This window comes from Camelina sativa, chromosome 8 (assembly GCF_000633955.1).
Source record: "Camelina sativa cultivar DH55 chromosome 8, Cs, whole genome shotgun sequence".
NCBI classification, from domain to species: domain Eukaryota; kingdom Viridiplantae; phylum Streptophyta; class Magnoliopsida; order Brassicales; family Brassicaceae; genus Camelina; species Camelina sativa.
The window spans coordinates 23,134,390-23,154,368 of NC_025692.1; the positions used below are offsets into that span (position 1 = coordinate 23,134,390).

The 19,979-nt window shown below is 34.0% G+C and overlaps 5 protein-coding genes and 1 long non-coding RNA gene across 8 annotated transcripts in view; 4 read left to right on the top strand and 2 right to left on the bottom strand.

Moving 5' to 3' along the window:
* LOC104708049 (AP2-like ethylene-responsive transcription factor AIL6) overlaps positions 1-881 on the bottom strand; it is a 5,465-nt gene extending 4,584 nt beyond the window's left edge. Inside the window, exons 1-2 of the mRNA XM_010424533.2 lie at positions 475-881; positions 44-292 (exon numbers count right to left, since the gene is read on the bottom strand). Of these exons, the coding sequence (XP_010422835.1) occupies positions 44-182 (139 nt within the window). The 5' untranslated portion in view covers positions 183-292; positions 475-881. The remainder of the gene's footprint in view (positions 1-43; positions 293-474) is intronic.
* LOC109125996 lies at positions 285-750 on the top strand. Its single transcript, XR_002033037.1, has 2 exons — positions 285-411; positions 515-750. It is a non-coding gene; the product is annotated as an uncharacterized LOC109125996 (long non-coding RNA).
* LOC104709850 (protein NETWORKED 2C-like) lies at positions 8,706-11,419 on the bottom strand. Its single transcript, XM_010426400.1, has 2 exons — positions 11,255-11,419; positions 8,706-11,179 (listed from the first exon to the last, which is right to left on the bottom strand). The coding sequence occupies exons 1-2, from the start codon at positions 11,346-11,348 to the stop codon at positions 8,706-8,708; spliced, it is 2,568 nt and encodes an 855-aa protein (XP_010424702.1). The 5' UTR covers positions 11,349-11,419.
* On the top strand, positions 12,251-16,728 carry LOC104708050 (mechanosensitive ion channel protein 2, chloroplastic). Of its 3 annotated transcripts, none has more exons than XM_010424534.2 (14): positions 12,251-12,365; positions 12,778-12,960; positions 13,051-13,110; positions 13,199-13,359; positions 13,695-13,818; positions 13,947-14,044; positions 14,165-14,278; positions 14,412-14,472; positions 14,655-14,804; positions 14,929-15,039; positions 15,184-15,351; positions 15,454-15,567; positions 15,683-15,739; positions 15,831-16,728. In XM_010424534.2, exons 2-14 carry the CDS (start codon positions 12,883-12,885, stop codon positions 16,566-16,568), a joined length of 2,034 nt encoding a protein of 677 aa, XP_010422836.1. In that variant the 5' UTR covers positions 12,251-12,365; positions 12,778-12,882; the 3' UTR covers positions 16,569-16,728. The 3 variants fall into 3 exon arrangements, with proteins under 3 accessions (XP_010422836.1, XP_019084431.1, XP_019084432.1); XM_019228886.1 differs by having other exon boundaries at positions 12,783-12,960; XM_019228887.1 differs by having other exon boundaries at positions 12,827-12,960.
* On the top strand, positions 16,815-19,397 carry LOC104708051 (very-long-chain (3R)-3-hydroxyacyl-CoA dehydratase PASTICCINO 2-like). The gene is made up of 9 exons (XM_010424536.1): positions 16,815-16,984; positions 17,072-17,183; positions 17,308-17,326; positions 17,507-17,595; positions 17,699-17,752; positions 18,150-18,220; positions 18,313-18,394; positions 18,919-19,015; positions 19,112-19,397. The coding sequence occupies exons 1-9, from the start codon at positions 16,932-16,934 to the stop codon at positions 19,180-19,182; spliced, it is 648 nt and encodes a 215-aa protein (XP_010422838.1). The 5' UTR covers positions 16,815-16,931; the 3' UTR covers positions 19,183-19,397.
* The window catches only part of LOC104709851 (kinesin-like protein KIN-14A), an 8,244-nt gene continuing 7,600 nt past the window's right edge, over positions 19,336-19,979 (top strand). The window contains exon 1 of the mRNA XM_010426401.1: positions 19,336-19,362. Coding sequence (XP_010424703.1) covers positions 19,336-19,362 — 27 coding nt within the window. The remainder of the gene's footprint in view (positions 19,363-19,979) is intronic.

Below are 19,979 nucleotides of genomic sequence, written 5' to 3' on the forward strand. Positions count from 1 at the left end.
AAGAATGAAATTTTCTCGATGGGGAGAGAGAGAGAGAGAGTACCATAGAAATTATCGAGGAGATAAGGAGAAGAGGAAGCGGCGGAAGAAGCGTCATAGGAGACAAACTGAGACTGATCAGATGACCTCAACATCTCCATTGGTGACAGAGAAAACGTTAACCAGTTCGTCATCGGAGCCATCTATCTAGTTTTCTTTCCTTTTTCTTTCTGCTTTTTTATATATACTACTTTTTTTTTCTCTCTCTCTTGTTTGTTCTTCTTCTTCTTTGGTAAATAAATCCTCTGCTGAGCTGAGATTAAAATAAGTTTAAAAAAAAAGTTAGGATGAGAAAAGAGAGAATGGGAACGCCTACAAATGGATACTGGAGAAAAGGACAAAGATGATTTAAGAAGAAACCCAGAAATAAAGGTTGTTTTTTTTTCTTCCCTTTTCTTTTCCTATGTGGTGTATATAAAAATAAAAAATACAAACCTGATTTAAGGCGTTACACTGACTCTCTATAAGCTTTCAGTACTTGTTGAGCATTTGTGTGGAAGAAAGAAGACGAAGACTAGATGTGAGAAAACGATAATCACGAGGTTATATATATTATCAGAAGATCTTATCTATTGGCTATTGCATGTTTTTTGGATAAAAACAAAGAGAGATCAAAGAGAGCAAATGCATGTAAACCGGTGTGTCTGAGATTTTAAATGAAGCTACTAGTAAGTAATAAGAAAGGAAAAAGAAGCCGAAGCAGAAGCTCTTTATGGAACGTCTCAGACGTATACTTATAAAGAAAAATAATTTATTTATTTATAAAAAGATACAAAAGTTGCAGTAGAGAGAGAGAATGTGCATGTAGAGAGATTAGGAGAGAGAGAGAGAAAAAAGTAGAAGCGGTTTCTTCTGTGTCGTCCGGCGTAATACCGGAGGGGATTTTTAGAGAGAGCGATGTATTTGATTTTACTTATTCTTATTAGCTTTTTTTCTTAATTTTTAACTTTTTCTGATTATTTTACTCTTTCTCCTTTGATATGACTAACATATATAAGACGTATCTTACTTAATTCATTTTGTAATGTAATAAACAGTTACACAATATGTATGTTGTTCCATGTTATTTTTGTCCGACTCAAGACCTTTTGAGTTTTGACTATCACTTAGAACTATTTAATACAAACAAAATAAAAACAAATGTGACTTAAATTTCGGGGGAAAAAAAGAAGAATGTCACTTTATCAGTATGAGTTGTAAGTTTCTTCGTACTTTCCCAAGTTTTAAAATTTAAAATTTACTAATTAGTTTGGACAACATAATATTTTGTTTGGCATGTTGGTAATACTTTTACTTTTTTTTTGTGTATTTGATAGTTGTGAAATTCAAAGAAATTCATGTATAGTTTTACTTAATGACTGCAAGAGTAATTTGTTTGATTAAGTGGATTACTATCTTATATGATGAAGAATTTGTTTCTGGTATGGTATAGAATTCTGTTATGATTTGTTCAAGTGGATTAAAAAAATCATAACAAATTTTTGCCAAATAACCTTAAGTAAGTTTATGTTTTTCAGTTTATTATGACGATTTCGTTTTACATGTGAATTTGTATCTAAACCTATATATAACAATTTTTAACAAACACATTAGTATTTACGTCATTTTTGTATATCATCTTTACTGGATAAAGAATAACAATCACTAAACGTTTATCGCGTGAACACACCAAAACGAGTAATACGTTCTAATTTTCCTTTCTATTAAATGGTGTTCTAATATTAACTTGATAGTTTGCAGATTCGTGTGATGGTATTCATTATTTTTATAATCATCGTAAAATGATGTTTGTAGAGAGATACATGGGTTTGTAAAAGTAAGTTAAACTGCCATATTAATTGAGTGGAGAGATTATTTTAGATTTGAGTCTATGGTATTTTATTCCGCATATATTATTTAGTATAGTTATTCATTTATAAACCTTTAAATAAATTATTTTAATATTTTTGTTTCAATAGACTACCGATGTCAATAGCCTACGGAAAACAAAAAAAAAAAATGTTTAGTTGTGGAGGGGACTTTTTAATAGCACTGCGGAGGAGAAATTTTGTCTAGAACACGGTCGCAAAAGATCTGGGACTGGGAGGCGATACAAGATATTTACAAAATTACCCCTAAACTCGAAACCAAACCACTAGTTGTTTCCACGCTCTCCACTTGTCGTACATGCATTGTCGCTCCTCTTCCTACCCCATCTTTTTTTATTTTTTACCCACCCAACCTGATTTTACTCTTCCGGGTCTGGTTTCTTTTCTTAGCTTTGTTTTTTTACTCGGCTACGTCCTTTATTTACAGTTTAACCCCTCGTTAATTAATAGATTTCATATTTTAGCGACACACATCCAAGTCCGACGTACTTTTTTATCGGGGGGGGGGGGGNGGGGGGGGGTAGATTTTTTAAAGTCTTGCATGAGACAATACATATTACTTTGTATGCTACTAAAAACCATACTATAATTTAGTCGTACGTGATAGATAGAAAACGTGTAGTGTTCAATTAGCCTAGATTTGTTTATAACCATTATGTATGAAAAAAAAATATATTATATATATATATATATTTATAAGATATCGTAAATTTTTGATAAATGAAAGGCTCACCCCTTAATTTTCATTATAGCAATATAAAAAAGTAAAGTTTAAAGAGGGTAATAGAGTAACTAGAATGCAAAAGTGAGAACTAATTCAAACAAGAACAACACTAGCTAGCTACACCTTTTGGGTCAAAGAAAATGGTCAAGTTCCCTTGTGGTCAAGTTCCCTTGTAAAACAATAATATTGGGTCGCGGTTAAATAACATTTTCTTGCATACTGCATATAAATCAAATCGGAAAACTTTAATTATTACTACTAAAGTATATTAGTTAAAAAATATGGTAAATGCTGAAGGAAGTTGAGAGTTCGAGAAACAAAAAAGAAAAGGCTTGTGGGGAACAACCCGCCAGATGAGGAGGCGGGTTTCCTCTGTAAATAACGAAGCAAATTAAAAAAAAAAAGTAATTATTTTAAGGAGAACAAAAAAAGGTAAGGCCCAGCAATTAAGGCACGTGATTAGGGCTTTCATGTCGTATTATTTTATCTATATCATCTCGTATCCTATACTTCTACTTTATTCAACCTCCAGTATCTCCCAACCTTATATATATTGTTTTTTAATTTTTGATGAAGTATAGACCAACACATAACTATATATACAAACAAAATAAATATTTTATTAATTACATAAATTATTATTATCACATAAGTACATTCATAAACAAATATAGGTTATGTATACAACACCATAAACATTTAACTTCGGTGTTTAGTTGGCCAGCATCCGGCATTGATCAGTGTTAACCGGCGTTGACCAATGTTGACCAGAAAAAAAAAAAAAATCCTTAAAATAATAATTTTTTTACTTTTATGTATTTTTGATAAATAAATAAAAAATAAAAATGATTTGTATAATTTGTAAAAACAAAATATAACAACAAAAAAATACTAGAAAATTATATACCAAAAAAAATTAAAAATTTTATGAGAAACAAAATTTGTGGTATCTAGTAATTAATTTTGTTAATACATAAAATATACCTAAAAATCTAATATAACTATACCACCAAGATTTTATGTGTAGTAGATATTTTCATAAAACTATAACAAACATATACATTTTTCTTTTAAAAATCATTTTTTATTTTGTAATTTTAAAGGTAGGGGTTTTAAATATTTTTTCCTTTTTACTTATTTATAAGATTATGTCATTTGAAATATATCCAAGGCATTGCCAACTATTTCTTTGATTTTACAAACCAACCTTTGATTTTACAAAATCAACTTTTTTTAATTATGTCTTTCATGTAAATAAATAGAATTTTTGTTATTTCCTTCCTTCCTTTTTCTTATTAAAAGCAAATAAATAGTTGGCAATGTCTTGGATATATTTCAAATGACATAATCTTATAAGTAAGTAAAAAGAAAAAAATATTTAAAACCCCACCTATAAAAATACAAAATAAAAAATGATTTTCAAAGGAAAAGATATATATTTGTTATAGTTTTATGAAAAAATCTACTACACATAAAAAATTTAGTGGTATAATTTTATTATATTATTTTTGGTATATTTTCTGTATTAACAAAATTACTTACTAGATGTACCACAAATTTTGTTTGTCATATAATTTTTAATTTTTTTGGGTATATAATTTTTTTATATATATTTTTTCATATAACTTTTTGTTGTTATATTATTTCTGTGTAAATTATACAAATCATTTATCTTTTTATTTATTGATCAAAAATACATAAAAACAAAAAAATAATATTTTTAGAAAAAAGGAAAAAAATTTGAATATTTTTTCTGGTCAACGCCGGTCAACACTGGTTAATACTGGTCAACATCGGTTAACACTGGTCAATGCCGGATTCTGGCCAACTAAACACTGGAGTTGAATGTTTATGATATTGTATGCATAACCTATGTTTATTTATGGGTGTCTTTATGTGATGATAATAGTTCATCTAATTAACAAGACATATATATTGTTTGTAGATGTGACCATATATTGGTTTATACTTCAAGTAGATGACAATCATTTTTAATATGTAGTTTAATTTGTATCTCTACTGTCCCTTAGATTTAAACAAATATCTATCTGCCCGTCTTTTAGATAAATGGAGTGTTTATTTTACATTTTACAGCGTTTGCTAATTTTTATTTTGAAAAGTATATGTACAAACGCAATCAAAACTTTTGTAAGATACCTAGCTAATCAAGCAACTTTCGTATAGTGCAACCAAAACAATAATTAAATGAATCTTTGTATAGGTTCTTATTCTTGCATGTATATGTATGGTTGATTGATTATATGCACCAATTTTATAAATATATAGGATTTGTTTACGATTTTATGTCATATATTAAATCTGTTTCAATGTGTATATATATTGATTACCATACGTAACAACTAACAACTAATATATTGATTATATGCACAATATATACAAGCCTGCAAGTTTTAAGCTTGAAACCAGCTGTAATGTCGATGTAAAATTATATATTCTTGATAGTTCGAAATGAGATCTTAGACATACGGATGAATGAACGTTGAGACGCTTGAGTCGCGTATCTAACATCTATTTCTAGTGGACGTGTGTGAGTCGGTCCACCGATATGGAAACACACAAGTTCGGTCGAGTCGCTTTATATATGAATGTGAACCAGTATGCCTACTACAAATAGACGGACACGACAATGAAAGAAATATCATGTCCGTTGACCGATTTGTTGACCATCATTTGGATTGTTTGGCTTCCTGTTGGATTCGGACTGATCATGCATGTCTTGATGGGTTGAGATATAATTCTTCAAAACTTTATATAGCTAATCCAATGATCTAATTTAGTTGTCATCATAATTTCAAGATCACTTCCGTTTAGAAGCTATTTCTTTATAAAAATTGTAGAAAATTTATCTAGTTGGTTGTAATTTATTAATTAATAGATTTTTATACTTTATGTCGTTTAGAATTCTTTCAAAATCCTATAGTCAAATATAATATATGCTGAAATATGATGATATACTTGATCGAAATATTGAAACCTTATTTTTAATTAATTAAAACATGTTAAAAAACAATGTTGCTCAGTGATCCTTTGACAAAAAAAAGATTGATGGTCAATAACGAATTTGACAAATATATTAAGTACAAATAGAATAACATAAACCGTAATCAGAGATTGTCGTTCATACTCAAACGTAGAAGCCAGTCCAGGAAAGAAAGAAAGAATACGTTAAAATTGTGCGAGATCATCATGGGTGTTTCTGTTTAAAAATTCAATGGGGGACGTGTGGCCTCTCGTTAGGGTTCTGGCCATAATGACGTGGCATTTTAGCCATTAACAGGTATTGGTGATACATTCGGTTACATACATTAAAAATACCTAAACATTTATCCTTGATTGTTATTGTCCTTATACTCAACTCAAAGTTTATTCATTTTTTAAATATTTATATTCTCTAATTATTTGGCTCTTTGGAAGACTATGCTTTAAAATCTCCTAATTGCATGTGAAATCACACGTGGGGATGGTCACACCTGCCCCTTTTGTATCGAATGTAAACCCTCTGACGATACAATTACAAGCTCGAACCTTATAAGTTATAACATAATACAATATAAAGTATAATAATCTTATTGGAACACCGAACACATGTATATAGTAATTCTTTGCAAATCATATTTAGAAAGAGCCACGTCATCACACGTGGCTGAATCTAGCACCTTGAGAGGATAAGCACATGCTTCCACATTAGCTTCCTCTTTCGCCCTTTTACTCACAAATATCATATATGATTCTATCACACGTAAGTAAGTGTATTTGTATATCATCAATATGTATCACTTTATTATACTGATATCATATCATAGTTTTTCTTTCATCCAATAGTATAATCAGATTTTCTTGAAATTGACCAAATATATTCTCTTTGTTTTGGTATAAGTGATTTATATGGATTCCATATTCACTTTATGTTATTTAAAATTCTATATGTTTAAACAAGAAAATAAACTCCAAGATATCTTGCTAAAATGTTAGGTGACAGTTGCAGACGGTCTTTAATAAGTATGATGATCTTACAATAATTTGGATAACACATTTTTATTTTTTTTCAATCATTGACAAATACATGCAAAAAATTATGTAGAATATAGAATATACAAGTTACTGCCGACTGTGATTCATAGTTTCATAAACTATAGTATTATATAAATGTTACAGTTCGATCATCCATTTTATAATTTCTCTATAGGTGAAACTAAGTATAGAAAATTAATTATAAAACCCCCATTAATTATGTATATATTTCCATATAGTAAAAAATATAGAATGATTAAAAGCATTGGAGTATATAGCCATGATTATAAATATATAGAGTTCAGATTATACATAATAGAAGGTAGAGGTGTGAACTAATAATATGAACAAACCTTGAAGATCTTTTGAGTTTTGAAATAGTTAATTAACTCTTAAAGAGTCTTTTACCAACACACAGACTCTCCTAATCATCATCCTTATCTTGGATACCCAGCAATTTCTCTTTTAAATAATGAATTATTTTTGTATGATTCATCTAATTTAATGTTGTTTATACATTTTTTGGGGAGGTCCAATAACTAGTGGTAAATGTATCAGTTGCTTTTGACCTTTGACCGAGGAGGCACGTGCGCAGCATCTTTTGATTCACAACGTTTCTGGTCGAAGATTTCGGTGTTGCACGTGCGACCCTGTCCTCCTTTCTATTATCTTAATCTCTCATCTTTTGTCTTAATCTCCTTAACTAAACCTTCTCTCTTTAATTCTTTTTGTTCCCCCCAAAACATATTACTCCTTATACTATTTGCACTTTAACCTTTGTCTTTTTATTTTCTTGAAAAAACTTTAGGATGTTTTGGTTGTATTAGGCAAACTAGTAGGGGCAAAGACCCAAATTAGCTGCGAAACAATATACTGTATTTTTTTGATAAAAAATATGGTGGAGGTTTTGATTATCTGATTCTAGAAATATATGACAGAAACTCTTATGATCACGTTTTAAACTGTATTAACAGAAATGGTGTAATTGTTTCTAAGAATTTAAAATTTCTTGTAATAGTAAGTTTAGAAAGATGGAAATAGTGCCCCAATTAAAATCAACAATACATACAACATTAATCATAAACTATTAGGCTATAGACACATATAATCGACAAAGCGAAAAGCATAAATATATATTTTTTCTGACAGTAACTCCGTGTTTGAAGGGTAATTTTACCCACTTGGGGTAATGATGTTTGCACTTTGCATACTTCTTAAAAATTCTTATTATGTGTACCATAGAATAACGAGTAAAATTTTTTGGGTACAATCACCGATTAAAGTAGTAATACAATTAGATTAGATAGACGTTAAAATAATATAGTAGTTTAATAGATGGGTTAATAGTGACAAAAACTTGATAATTTTATTGTTTTAATTTCTTTCTTTTACAGCAAAGATCACGAAGAAGATGTGTGAATTGTCCATTAGTCAAACAAAACAGCCGTGAACAGCTTAGCTTAGACTAACGCGATTCTGCTAGCTGTTAGATAGTTAATATATAAAAAAGTCATATATATATATGGTTATTACACTTCATAAAAAGTAAGAAAATAAAGTAATTGGTAAGCTTAACCAATATTATTATTATAATTTACCCTAGAGACGTTTGCATTTCTTTTAGTCATTCAGACCTAACAAAGAAAAAATAATCAGATTCAAAGTAAGTTTTATCTTGACGTTTTGATACAAATACTTTGATCTGAAGTCACTGTTTGAAAACGTTTTGCCAGTTTATTTTGTAAAACTGAAACATTTATGGTGAAACAAATTCAATTTGTCTCTGTTGGACCTGCCAATACAAAACAATATGAAAAATGCAAAACAGGCCTTATGAGACGTTGAAGGATCCAGCAAGAAGATTAAAAATCTCAGAGGCAAGCCCATGTTTTTGCTTTCACGTTAGACACCATTCTCTTATGAGTGAAATGAGCATAAGGAGCAAATTAAACATGCTTCTTCCAAGACTGAGTCAAGATGAAACGATTTAAAATTCATTAACAAATACATTTGATTCAGTGGTAAGTTACATGGAAAGATGTCTATGAACCAGTAGTAGGCTTCTTCTTATACAATGAAGGTTGAATACAAGAGAAAATGGATAGTCTTTGTTTCTTTGGTTTCACATCAAATATGAATGACCTCAAAGGAATACGAGGTTTGAGATCTTGCGAAGACTCTGCATTTGATTCAGACAGTGAAAGCTCCTCACTTAGTTTCTCGAGTGTCGTATCAGCATCCTTCTTAAGTTTTGTAACTTGATCTAAACCTGTTTGCAACTCTTCTGCTATCCTATTGTTCTCCTTTGTCATGTTCGAAACCTCGCCTTCAAATTTAGCTCCTTGGTAGATTGTAAGTTTCTTTTCAGAGTCTTCAGAATCTGTTTTGAGAGCTTCTGTTATTTCATTTTGTATGTCACTCAAAGTTGAAGCTCTCATGTTGATTTCTTCTTTTAGAAGCAAACTCTTCTCTAACCAAACTGTCATTTCGGTGCGTATCTCGCTGAGGTGTTTGTATATAGGACGAACATTTGATTTGAGAGTGTTTCGTCCTCCATCTTGATTCTTTTGTTTAATGATCTTCAATATCTCAACGTGTAAGTCCTTGATCCCTGTATCAAATTGCTGTATCTGACCAAAGGAGTTGCTAAACCTCACCAACAAGTTCAGATTCTCGCTTAGTAATTCATCAACGCGTGCTCCAAATTGCTCTTCATTTGGTGATAGACTCTGCTTTTGACCAGTTATTGCATTTGTGGCATAATCTTCTCTGTAAATTAGCATGAACAATTTGTCCCCTTGTTGATCCTTGGCTCTGACTTGTTCATCCTTAACGGTGTTTACACTCTTCAGTTTAGTTTCAGCTTCATCTAACATCTTCTTTACTTCCTTATAGTTCCGAAGTACTTTCGTGTATTCCATTAACAAATGTTTCTCTCTGCCTTCTATCCCATGTGCTAGCAGCTGCTGCAATATTGACTCATCAGACTCTTGTGTTGTTATAATATCTGGCTTTGGTGATGATGAGACAGAGATATGTTTCTCTAAATCATCTAATGACGTTTCCTTTCTTGTAGCTTCAATTATCTCTTCTTGGTTAACTTCACTTGTGAGATCTTTTTCAGTATCAACCACTTCAGATGCTGAATTCATGTTTGAAACATTTTCAGACACAACTGAATCATCAATGTTTTCTTCTGGCAATTTTGTATCAGTCAAAGATTCTGCATCTTCTTGTATTGGCACATTAGTAGTAGTAGAATTGTCTTCTTCCCCTTCTTGCTTCAAGCTTTTTACTCTCTTGGATAAGAAAATTAGTTTTAAATGTGCTTGTGTAAGGTGTATTTCAATTTTCTTACTCCTTTCCTCAACTTCTTGATCTATATCCTTAATACCCTCCAGCTTTTCCTCCATCTCTTTCAACTTCATTCTCATATCCATATTGTCATCAGTTTGAGATGAACTGTTTTCTTTTTGTAGAGATTTAATCTGTGCTTTGAGATCATCAATCTCTTCTCTTAGTCTGTGTATTAAAGCTGCTTGAGATGAGAACAAGCTCTCCAAATTGATCACATCATTCACAAGCTCATCAATCTTATCAGCCACGTCTGTTATGGTAAGACACGACTTAGCCTCAAAGTCATCAAATTGTTCATTTACATTTTCTTCTAATGATTCCAACTTCTTCTTATCACTGTCTATTTCTTGTTTTGTTCCTCCATCGCCAGGCAATGCATCAGAAAGATTACTAACTTCCTCTGTTGATTCTCTGATCTGTTCTCTTGTAATCTCAGATTCTTTCACATTCTTTTCCTGTTGATCTTTCATCTCTTCTAGTTTCTCTTGGCATGATTTGAGAGCTGCGGTGGACATCAATATCTGAGCTTCTTTATCTTCTATGACAACAGCACCTTCGTCAAACTCGTCTTGCAAACTACACACCTTCCCTTGTTTCTCTGTTATACATTTCTCAATCTCCCAATACTTTGCAAGTGCATTCTCATAAGAACTCTTCACAAACTCTTTCTCAGTCTGCAAAACAAGAATCTCTTTCTGCAACTTATCAATCTCTTCCACCGCCTCGGCTTTACTCATCCCGGACTTGTTAACAACGGACGACGACGCGTTTTGTTCTTTAATAGCGTTCCTTGACATGAACAACTTTTTCGCAGCCTCAGGATCTTTAATGGGAAAATTAGGAACCTTTGGAACATTTTGATTTGATGCATGAGTTTTATGTTTTGTAGGTGTGGTAGGAGCATCGTCGTCATCGTCTTCGTTCATGGCAAACTCAGGGACTTGGTCAGGAAAAACAGATGCAATTGTGGTGTTAGCGTTTTGAAGCTCCTTGGAGATATGATCATAGCGTTCAGCTAAAGCACGGTAAGCCTTGAAAGATTCTTCCACAAAACTTATCAATTCAGGTCTACTCTTGTAATACATTTCTGCACGCTTAGCAAACGAATCACCTTCATCTTCCAAAAGCTTAAGTGCGTATTGCACCTTTCCCTCGATATCTACGAATAAACATTTTATCAAAAATTCTGAAATCATGGAAGAAATGAATAATGATAATTAAGAGAGAATGTAACCTTGAAGGTTTTCTTCGAGCCATTTGGATTGTTTGGTTCGAACGTGGCTTGCCCACCACCATGAGTACGCATTGCTCGCAGCTCTTCGTAGCATCCTTATTTTTTTTTAAGTTATTCAATACATTGAACATAATTTCATTGTTGTCTTAATATTTTTTTTTCTGGAGTTTTCGTTCGATCAGGACAATCAAAGGAGATGTGTTTTTGTCGTTGTTGTTATTGTTGTAAAATTTTGTTTTGATAGAGAATGGAGGAGAGGAAGATTCGGTGATACATAGTAATAATGATAAGTTGCTATTTAAAACACATGCAACGTTGGATCTATATAGTCCAAATGCACAACGCTTGTTGTTGATTGATAGTCATTCATCTACAAAACAGTACAAAACAAATAAGCCACCAAAAACTAGTTTTTTATTTTATTTTATTTTTGATAAAAACCACCCAAAAAACAAAAAAAACTAGCTAACGACAAATATTTTTGCAATTTTGTTGTTGTTGTTGTTATTGTTGTTGTTTATTTTCTAATTTCAAGGTTATTTGATTGAGAGACAGATCACAGATGGTCCTGAGATAACAACAGGGTGCAAAAGCAAAGAATAATATTAATCAAATGTACATTTTATATTGTTTTTCCTTTCTAAATTTGTTCCCATTCATAATTGTTACAGTTATAAACAATTCAACTGAACTACACATGTTACATGTATATGCATCCCTAAACATTTTTTTTTTTTTTTTGAACGAAATGCATCCCTAACATAAATCAACCTGAACTCTATGATATGGCCATATGGGTCGTAAAAATTAAAATTAAATAGGAATGAGTATATATAATATGAGAGGATGATTTTGTAAATAATATATGCTGAAGCATCATTTATATACGAATCTATTCGCCAGACGAATCTGACGTGTCTAACCACGTGGCAATTTGTTGACCACTTTTCCACTTTACCCGCAACGTTGCTCATCTCGAAACGACACCGTATTCCTTTGTCTGCGAATCGCGAATCCCTTAGTCCCGTCTTCTTCGAAGAAAGCTCCTTGGAGAAGCTTTGAAACCCTAAATTTCTGTTTGTTCCTTTTATTTTTTTTTTTTGATTTTGGGGTAAGTTTTTTTCTTGCGTCTATCGCTATGTTCTTGTTTCTTTACCTAGCCTTTCGATTGTAAAACTCCGATTTTGGATTTTATGCCTTTAGTCTGATTTTGAGGAATCTAGGTCTGTAATTTGTGATTTTGAATGTTTCCTCTGGATGAGATTAGCTGCTTAGTTGTTCAAGTTGCGATTGTGATCCAGAATCTAGATTAGAGGTTTCTGGTAATGAATGAATATGGCACGCTGATGGAGTTGGATTGTCTTGTGTTTCCGTAGGCTCTAGTTTGTTCTCAGTTCAGTTGCAGATATATTAGTCTTGTTAAGGGTCTCTTTCCATCTGCCGTAGCTTTAATTTCACTGGAACTGTCTGCATATGAATTCTCTCACACAAGTGTTTAAAATTGGTGTCCTTCATTTCTATAGTGCAGGGTTCGTGTTGGCATTCATTGATTTCTTTCTGTTATGCTGCAAGGCTTATGATCGGTGCTACCTAACGCCGTTGGCTAACACATTCAGTTTTCTCAGACTATGGCCCTTTATGGTACGTTGCAGTTGTCTCATGGTATGGGACTTTGCAGAAACCAAGGGTGCTATAAGCCAGAATATGTATGTTTCTTCCATTCTTAGCCCTGGAGTCCTTTTCTTTTAATTTGTTTCTTCCTTTCTCTCTTTCTAAAATATTTGCTTGTTCTTTAGAGTGCCATATATCAAAGGAGGATGCATATATCAAAGGCTCCTCTCTCATTAGTTGTTCCGGTAAATTGTTCAAGAAAACTTACTTACTCAGTCAGTCAAATTTTTGGTTTGCTGATAATATAGTAACGTATTACTTTTCTGTATACAGTTAGGCCGACATGGTTTCAACAATATTCTACTCTCGGATTACCTTCGTAGGCCTATTTGTTCGGTGCCATCAAGAACCACCGCTTTTCGGTGTCATTCCTTTTCTGTAGGCAGCAACGCAATTGAACCTGCTGTTAAAGCTGTCTCTGTGGTGCTAGCAAAGTAAGCCCTCTTGTTTCCTATCATCAGATGCAGAATGATTACCTTGGAAGATTGTGAAATTATCATCGTTTCTATTTAGTTGATCTGTGGATCTGAAGGATTGCATAGTAATCTTTAGGCATCTAACTTACAATAAAAATGAATATCTTCTACTCAAAAGAAATCGCGGATGTAGCCGAGCACTGATGTGTGCATGACTTGTCATGTCCATGTTTCCCCTTAGTAAATTTGAAAATTTTTGGTGGGGAAATCTTAAGGGGTCCATATATGTTTCTGTTAATTTCTCTTGTTCCTTTTAATACACTCTGTAAATAGTTCCACTCCGTGGTTTGCAGGTCACAGGGGTCGATACAACAATTCCCTTTTGTTTATAAGTTGGTTCCAGCTGTTGCTCTTCTTGTTTTCTCCCTGTGGGGTTTAGTGCCTGTTGTTCGTCAAGGAAGAAACCTACTACTCAATGTAGGTGCAGCCATTCAAGTTTATATGCAGTTTTTTTGTTTGTTTAATGTTTTCATTTCTGTGTTGGCAAAGCAATGTGGTATCTTTTGTATATGATATTCTGAATCTTTACTTTTGAAACACTGTAGAAGAATGATAACGGTTGGAAGAAAAGTGGTACGTATTATGTTATGACGTCGTATGTTCAACCTCTGCTACTATGGTTAGGAGCTCTATTCATCTGCAGGTATACCTATCAAGTAGTTCTTTGGGACTCTCTGATGTTAAATTGTTGAGATATATTCGTGATATCCTTATCTGGTGCTTTATTGAGATAATTGACCGATGGTGACTATTCCTTATATAGGGCATTAGATCCCATTGTCCTTCCTACAGAAGCTAGCAAAATTGTGAAGGATCGACTTTTGAATTTTGTAAGGTCACTATCAACGGTTCTTGCATTTGCTTACTGCATATCCAGGTAAGGGTACTGGTTTCTTTAAATATAATACTATGTCTTCATTTATGTTTCTGTATTTTAGTGGCTTCTATCACGTGAAATTGTTATGTGGACATCTCATGACTTCTGATTCTGGTTAGATGTTCCCATGCAGTCTTATCCAACAAACACAAAAGCTCTTCATAGAAACCAGTAATCCGAGCGATACAAGAAATGTATGTAAAGTTACACTCTTAAAAAAATGCTTTTATAATCTTTTCTGTAGAGTTATTATTCTTAGGATGTTTGGTCTATCTTGCATGTCTGAGCTTTGTGTTACTGCTAGCAAGATCAGAAATCTCTATCGAAAATATAATTGGCTTCTCAATTTGTTTTACTAATCTGCCCCTGTGTACAGATGGGATTTCAATTTGCTGGAAAAGCAGTATATTCTGCTGTATGGGTTGCTGCTGTATCACTTTTTATGGAGTTGCTGGGTTTCTCTACACAAAAATGGCTCACTGCTGGAGGTCTTGGGACAGTTTTGATTACTCTTGCTGGCCGTGAGGTGAAACCTGACTCTCATTTTGATTACTGGGTTCTTCAGAATATTCACTGTTCGCTGTGGACGGTTCTTTTCCCTATGCATGCAAAAGATATTTCATAGAAACTGAGTTTTTTTTTTGTTCCAGATTTTGACAAACTTTCTTTCAAGTGTTATGATTCATGCAACCCGGCCATTTGTTTTGAATGAGTGGATTCAAACAAAGATAGAAGGTTATGAAGTTTCTGGTACTGTGGAGGTTAGTATTAGAATCTCTGAGCTTATATATATATATATTGTGACTTTTGAACTAGCTTCCTTGCACGTCATTGCTTTGCCCGAACATTAACGTAAGATTAGCGCTAACTAACTTTCTGAAATGCTTGTTCCAATGCATTTACAGCATGTTGGTTGGTGGTCACCAACAATCATAAGAGGTGAAGACCGTGAGGCAATCCACATCCCAAACCATAAGTTCACAGTCAATGTCGTGAGAAACCTTACTCAGAAAACTCATTGGCGTATCAAAACTCACCTAGCAATCAGTCACTTGGATGTCAACAAAATAAATGTGCGTTTTCTAATTCCTATATGGTCGTTAATTACTTAGACAAATTAAGTGCCAATCATGGAGTTCTTTTAGCTGATTCTTGTTCTTAACTTCGCCAAACAGAATATTGTAGCTGACATGCGGAAAGTATTGGCCAAGAATCCTATGGTTGAGCAGCAGAGGTTACATAGAAGGGTATTCTTGGAGAATGTCATTCCAGAAAATCAGGCCCTCTCGGTTAGACTTCAATACCTATCTCTTCTTTTGCACCCATCTTGAAGTGATGATCAGATATTTCAGGAAACATTGGACGGCCTTGTTCATACATCTGGTTCTCGTTTTTACTTTACAGATACTGATCTCTTGCTTTGTGAAGACGTGTCATCACGAAGAATACTTGGGTGTTAAGGTAAATTTGAAGTCATTTATCTTATCATCTACCCAAGGTTCACAGGAACCAGTGACTTTATTGCTTTTGTTTTCTTGTATTGGTGAAACAGGAAGCTATATTGTTGGACCTTCTAAGAGTCATAAGCCACCACCGAGCACGTCTAGCTACACCAATTCGTACGATCCGTAAGATGTACACAGATGCTGACGTGGAAAATGCACCATTTGGGGAATCGATGTACGGACCTGGAGGTGTTGGTTCTCGGCGTCCTTTGATGCTAATCGAACCCTCTTACAAAATCAATGGAGAAGACAAATCAAAATCTCAAAACCGTGCATCAAAACCAACCGCAGAGCAAGAAAATAAGGGTTCGAGTCCAAAGTCAAAAGAAACGTCTCCTCCTGATCCAAAGGAGATTGCAAAAGTTGGAGAATCGCCGGTTCCTGATACCAACAAAGTACCTGATGAACTAGTAGCAAAGCCTGGTATCAAAGTGGTCTCTAAACCGGCGACCACCCCAAAGGATACAGAAACATCAGGAGCTGAGAAAGCAAAGGCCAAGAGAAGTAGTAGCACAATAAAGTCACCAAAGACCGATGAAACAGGTAGTTCAGCATCGTCAGCGTCTAGATCAGCTTTGGAAGAGAATATAGTACTTGGAGTTGCACTAGAGGGCGCAAAGAGAACACTTCCAATCGAAGAAGAGATACATTCTTCTTCCGTGGAAACAGATACTAAAGAACTCACCGGTGCTCGCAGATCTGGTGGAAACGGACCGTTGGTGGTAGATAAGGAACAGAAAGATGGCCAATCTCAACCAAGCTCGGGTGCTCCGAGCGAGCAGTGAGATGGATTCAAAGTGTTAGCTATTTTTTTTTAACACTCTTTGATGTAATTTATGATTGAAATTAATGTGATTTTTAATGATTTCCCTCCCAGGCTCCCACAATTGTGGAAGTTGTGGGGTTGATGTTATCATATAATTAAATATAGGGGTCGTTTCGTGATAGTTGGGTAAACATATGGGTTTTAAATTAATAAATATCCGGAGAAGACGGTTGAGAAGTAGCTTACCTGTCTCTCTCCCTATAGTATTGATGATGTAAATTCATAAATGCTCCTCCTACTCCCATCTCTCCGCCATTAAAAGCCTACTGTACTCTTCTTTTCTTTCCTCTCTCAGCAAAACTTTATCGATTAGTAACTTTCCATGGTCAGGCGTGTGTACCTCACTCTCTATAACTGGATCGTCTTTGCTGGATGGCAAGTCCAATTCCTCGACTCTCTTCTTATTCACTCTTTGCTGGATCGTTTTTTTTTTTTTAATCTTGGTGACATTTTGGGTTTTAGGGCTCAAGTTTTGTACTTTGCGGTAAAGACTTTGAGGGAAACGGGATATGAAAATGTCTACGACGCCGTTGAGAAGCCTCTCCAGCTTGCTCAGACTGCTGCCGTTCTCGAGGTTCGAGTCCCCTGACTATCGCAATTCGTGTTCTTTTTTTTGCTGCAACTGATTGGTTTCTTCCTGTGCTTGATTTTGCCTGATTCAAATCTGGGTTTATCGGAATTTTCCGGGTTTGGAGCAGATTCTTCATGGATTAGTAGGTGAGTGATCTGATCCATTACACCTTTTTCTTTTTTTATTCAAACTTGCACTTACCCAGCTTGATAAAAACATCTCAAGACCGTTGCCTGATTTGTGTTCTGTTGTGTCTCTAAGCTGGTGAAATCGGATACTAGTAGTGATTATGATTTGTGTTCTGCTGTGTCTCTAAACTCGAATAGGTTTGGTCAGATCTCCTGTTTCTGCAACTCTGCCACAGATAGGTTCAAGGCTATTTCTCACTTGGGGGATCCTTTACAGTTTCCCAGAGGTTAACTTAGAAAAGTTACCAGCATTACGAGTTTATTAATTTCTTCTTGATTGTTGCAGTTTTCTTGATTTGATCGTTTGATTTTTGCTACTTTAAATTTCAGGTCCGATCTCATTTTTTGGTCACGTCACTGGTTATAAGCTGGTCTATCACAGAGGTGATTAATTCTAGTCTTTGTTCTGACTCTGTTAAAACCATTGATTATCACTCTTAGTAAGATAGATTTACCAGTTTCATTGTATGTCTTGAATCTGATATGTCTAAAACGTTGCTTGCTTCTCTTCCTGATGCTTTGGAAGTTACCTGTCACATGTTTTGTTGAAGTACAGATCAAGAGATTCGCTGTTATTATGTCTGGCAGACAAGATTTGACTTATATATGACTCTTTGAAATAACAATTAGACCTTAAAGATCATTTCTTACCCTTTACTCCATTTTGGTTGAAGTCTTATCCTAGTAGATTCCTTTTAGGATCACGTGCTTTAGTTCATATGTTTGATTGAATAATTCACTCAGAGGCGCCTAAAAGTTTCAAATTTGCTTACTATTGCAGATTATTCGCTACTCCTTTTTTGGCTTTAAGGAAGCTCTAGGCTTTGCTCCTTCATGGCACTTGTGGCTCAGGTATGCCATTCATATGCAATATAATACACGTTGAAAGATAGATTAATCTGAAAGTCTCGTCTCATTTATTTTTCTCTCGTTAATCTTTTCAGATACAGCAGCTTTTCGTTGCTATACCCTACCGGTATCACCAGTGAAGTTGGTCTTATCTACCTTGCCTTACCACACATCAAGGTAACAGGCGCTCATGTCAATTCTTAGAAAAGAGGAAAAACCTTTTCTTCACAATATACCAATTTGAACCATTGTTATGTTTCCTTAGTATATGCTAGGTTTCTTCGATCACCACTTAATCCACTTTTTCCCATGGGTAGTGTCGCTTGAGTCTTGTATAAGATTATACAGAACCAAGTATTGAGTTAGTTAGGTTAAATTGGTGAGGGTGGTAGCCAGAATCCTTCCATCCGTCATTGTGAACATGACCTATTACATGTCGTTACACCCATTTGTGTGTTAGAATTTAAAGCTCTTAGAGTAGACATGGAACTGTTAAAGCCATTTCCCTCAGATTTAAGTATACAGGAACTGTTTGTTGACTTGAAATACTTCACTGTAAGATCCTCCATAGAGAAGCTTAAAAGTTTGACTTTGATGCCGAGTTACAAGTTTCGGATTCTATTTCACTGGGAACAGGGGAGAGTATGTATATATGGTTGATTCCTGAATGGTTTCTTTTGCTTCTTCTTCTTTTTCTGCAGACATCGGAGATGTACAGCGTTAGGATGCCTAACACACTGAACTTCTCATTCGACTACTTCTATGCAGCAATAGTTGTCCTTGCAATATATGTCCCAGGCACAAACCCATATGACGTTTTTATAAAGAATATATGACATGAACCTCTGTATCAGTTCTGATCCCACAACTAATAATGTAATTTGGCTGTTGCAGGTAGTCCACACATGTACAGGTACATGCTTGGTCAGCGAAAAAGAGCTCTCTCGAAATCCAAGAGGGAATGAAAAGCGCTTTAGAAAGCGACCGAAAAAGCTCATCAGCTGCTTTCTCTTCTTGTCTTGTTCTTTCATGTACTACTCTACTCGTCATTTGTTTTAGCATTCAAGGGTTTTGTTTGAGCGTTTTACTTCCTCCGCGATTACTTGAACCTATGCTGGATGCTATCAAGTGACAAGTGTAATGTGGTTTTCTAAATTAATACGAAAAATTATTGTTCCTAGTTCTCACTCTTCTTGGTACATAGTACCATTCGTGACACAGAATAAATGAAAAAGTTTAAGTTAGCTATTTTTTTCAAAAGATAAGAAATTAGAATTATGTGATTAACTGAAATTAGAAAATCTACTTTATCCAAAAACATTAACATATAAGAAAAGTCAACGTAGTTGTTTGGTAGTGAGATTTATATATCAACGAAAACGAACACGATAAGGCGTCGTGAAGTAACGCAGATCACAAAATATTTGTGTCTCAAAAGGCATCGTCGGCGTTATTCAATTTTTCTCGAATTTAAAAAAAAATTGAATTTTTCTTTTTCTCTCACAGAGGACGACGTCGTATGAAGTTCATCAAAAGGGACCTTCTCCGCCTTTCATTTTTTTTTTTTTTTCTTTTTTTGGAATGTTTTTGTATACTAACCAGACCCGAGGGAAAAATAAAAAAAAAAATCCGAAGTGAGAGAAGCCAAAATCAAAATCTAGAAAATAATTTTCAAAAACTTTTGAATTCTTCTTCCGCTTCGAATTTCAAAAAGCTGCTGCTTTTAATTGTTTGGTGAGTTTTTTTTTTTTTTTTTTTTTTT

Coding starts and splice junctions, on each gene's coding strand:
- LOC104709850 (XM_010426400.1), bottom strand. CDS start 11,348: ATGCTACGAAGAGCTGCGAGCAATGCGTACTCATGGTGGTGGGCAAGC. Junction 11,180..11,254: donor GCTCGAAGAAAACCTTCAAG/GTTACATTCTCT, acceptor GTTTATTCGTAG/ATATCGAGGGAAAGGTGCAA.
- LOC104708050 (XM_010424534.2), top strand. CDS start 12,883: ATGGCCCTTTATGGTACGTTGCAGTTGTCTCATGGTATGGGACTTTGC. Junction 13,111..13,198: donor CTCTCTCATTAGTTGTTCCG/GTAAATTGTTCA, acceptor TTCTGTATACAG/TTAGGCCGACATGGTTTCAA. Junction 13,819..13,946: donor GAAGAAACCTACTACTCAAT/GTAGGTGCAGCC, acceptor GAAACACTGTAG/AAGAATGATAACGGTTGGAA.
- LOC104708051 (XM_010424536.1), top strand. CDS start 16,932: ATGGTCAGGCGTGTGTACCTCACTCTCTATAACTGGATCGTCTTTGCT. Junction 18,221..18,312: donor TCATGGCACTTGTGGCTCAG/GTATGCCATTCA, acceptor TAATCTTTTCAG/ATACAGCAGCTTTTCGTTGC. Junction 19,016..19,111: donor CCTTGCAATATATGTCCCAG/GCACAAACCCAT, acceptor TGGCTGTTGCAG/GTAGTCCACACATGTACAGG.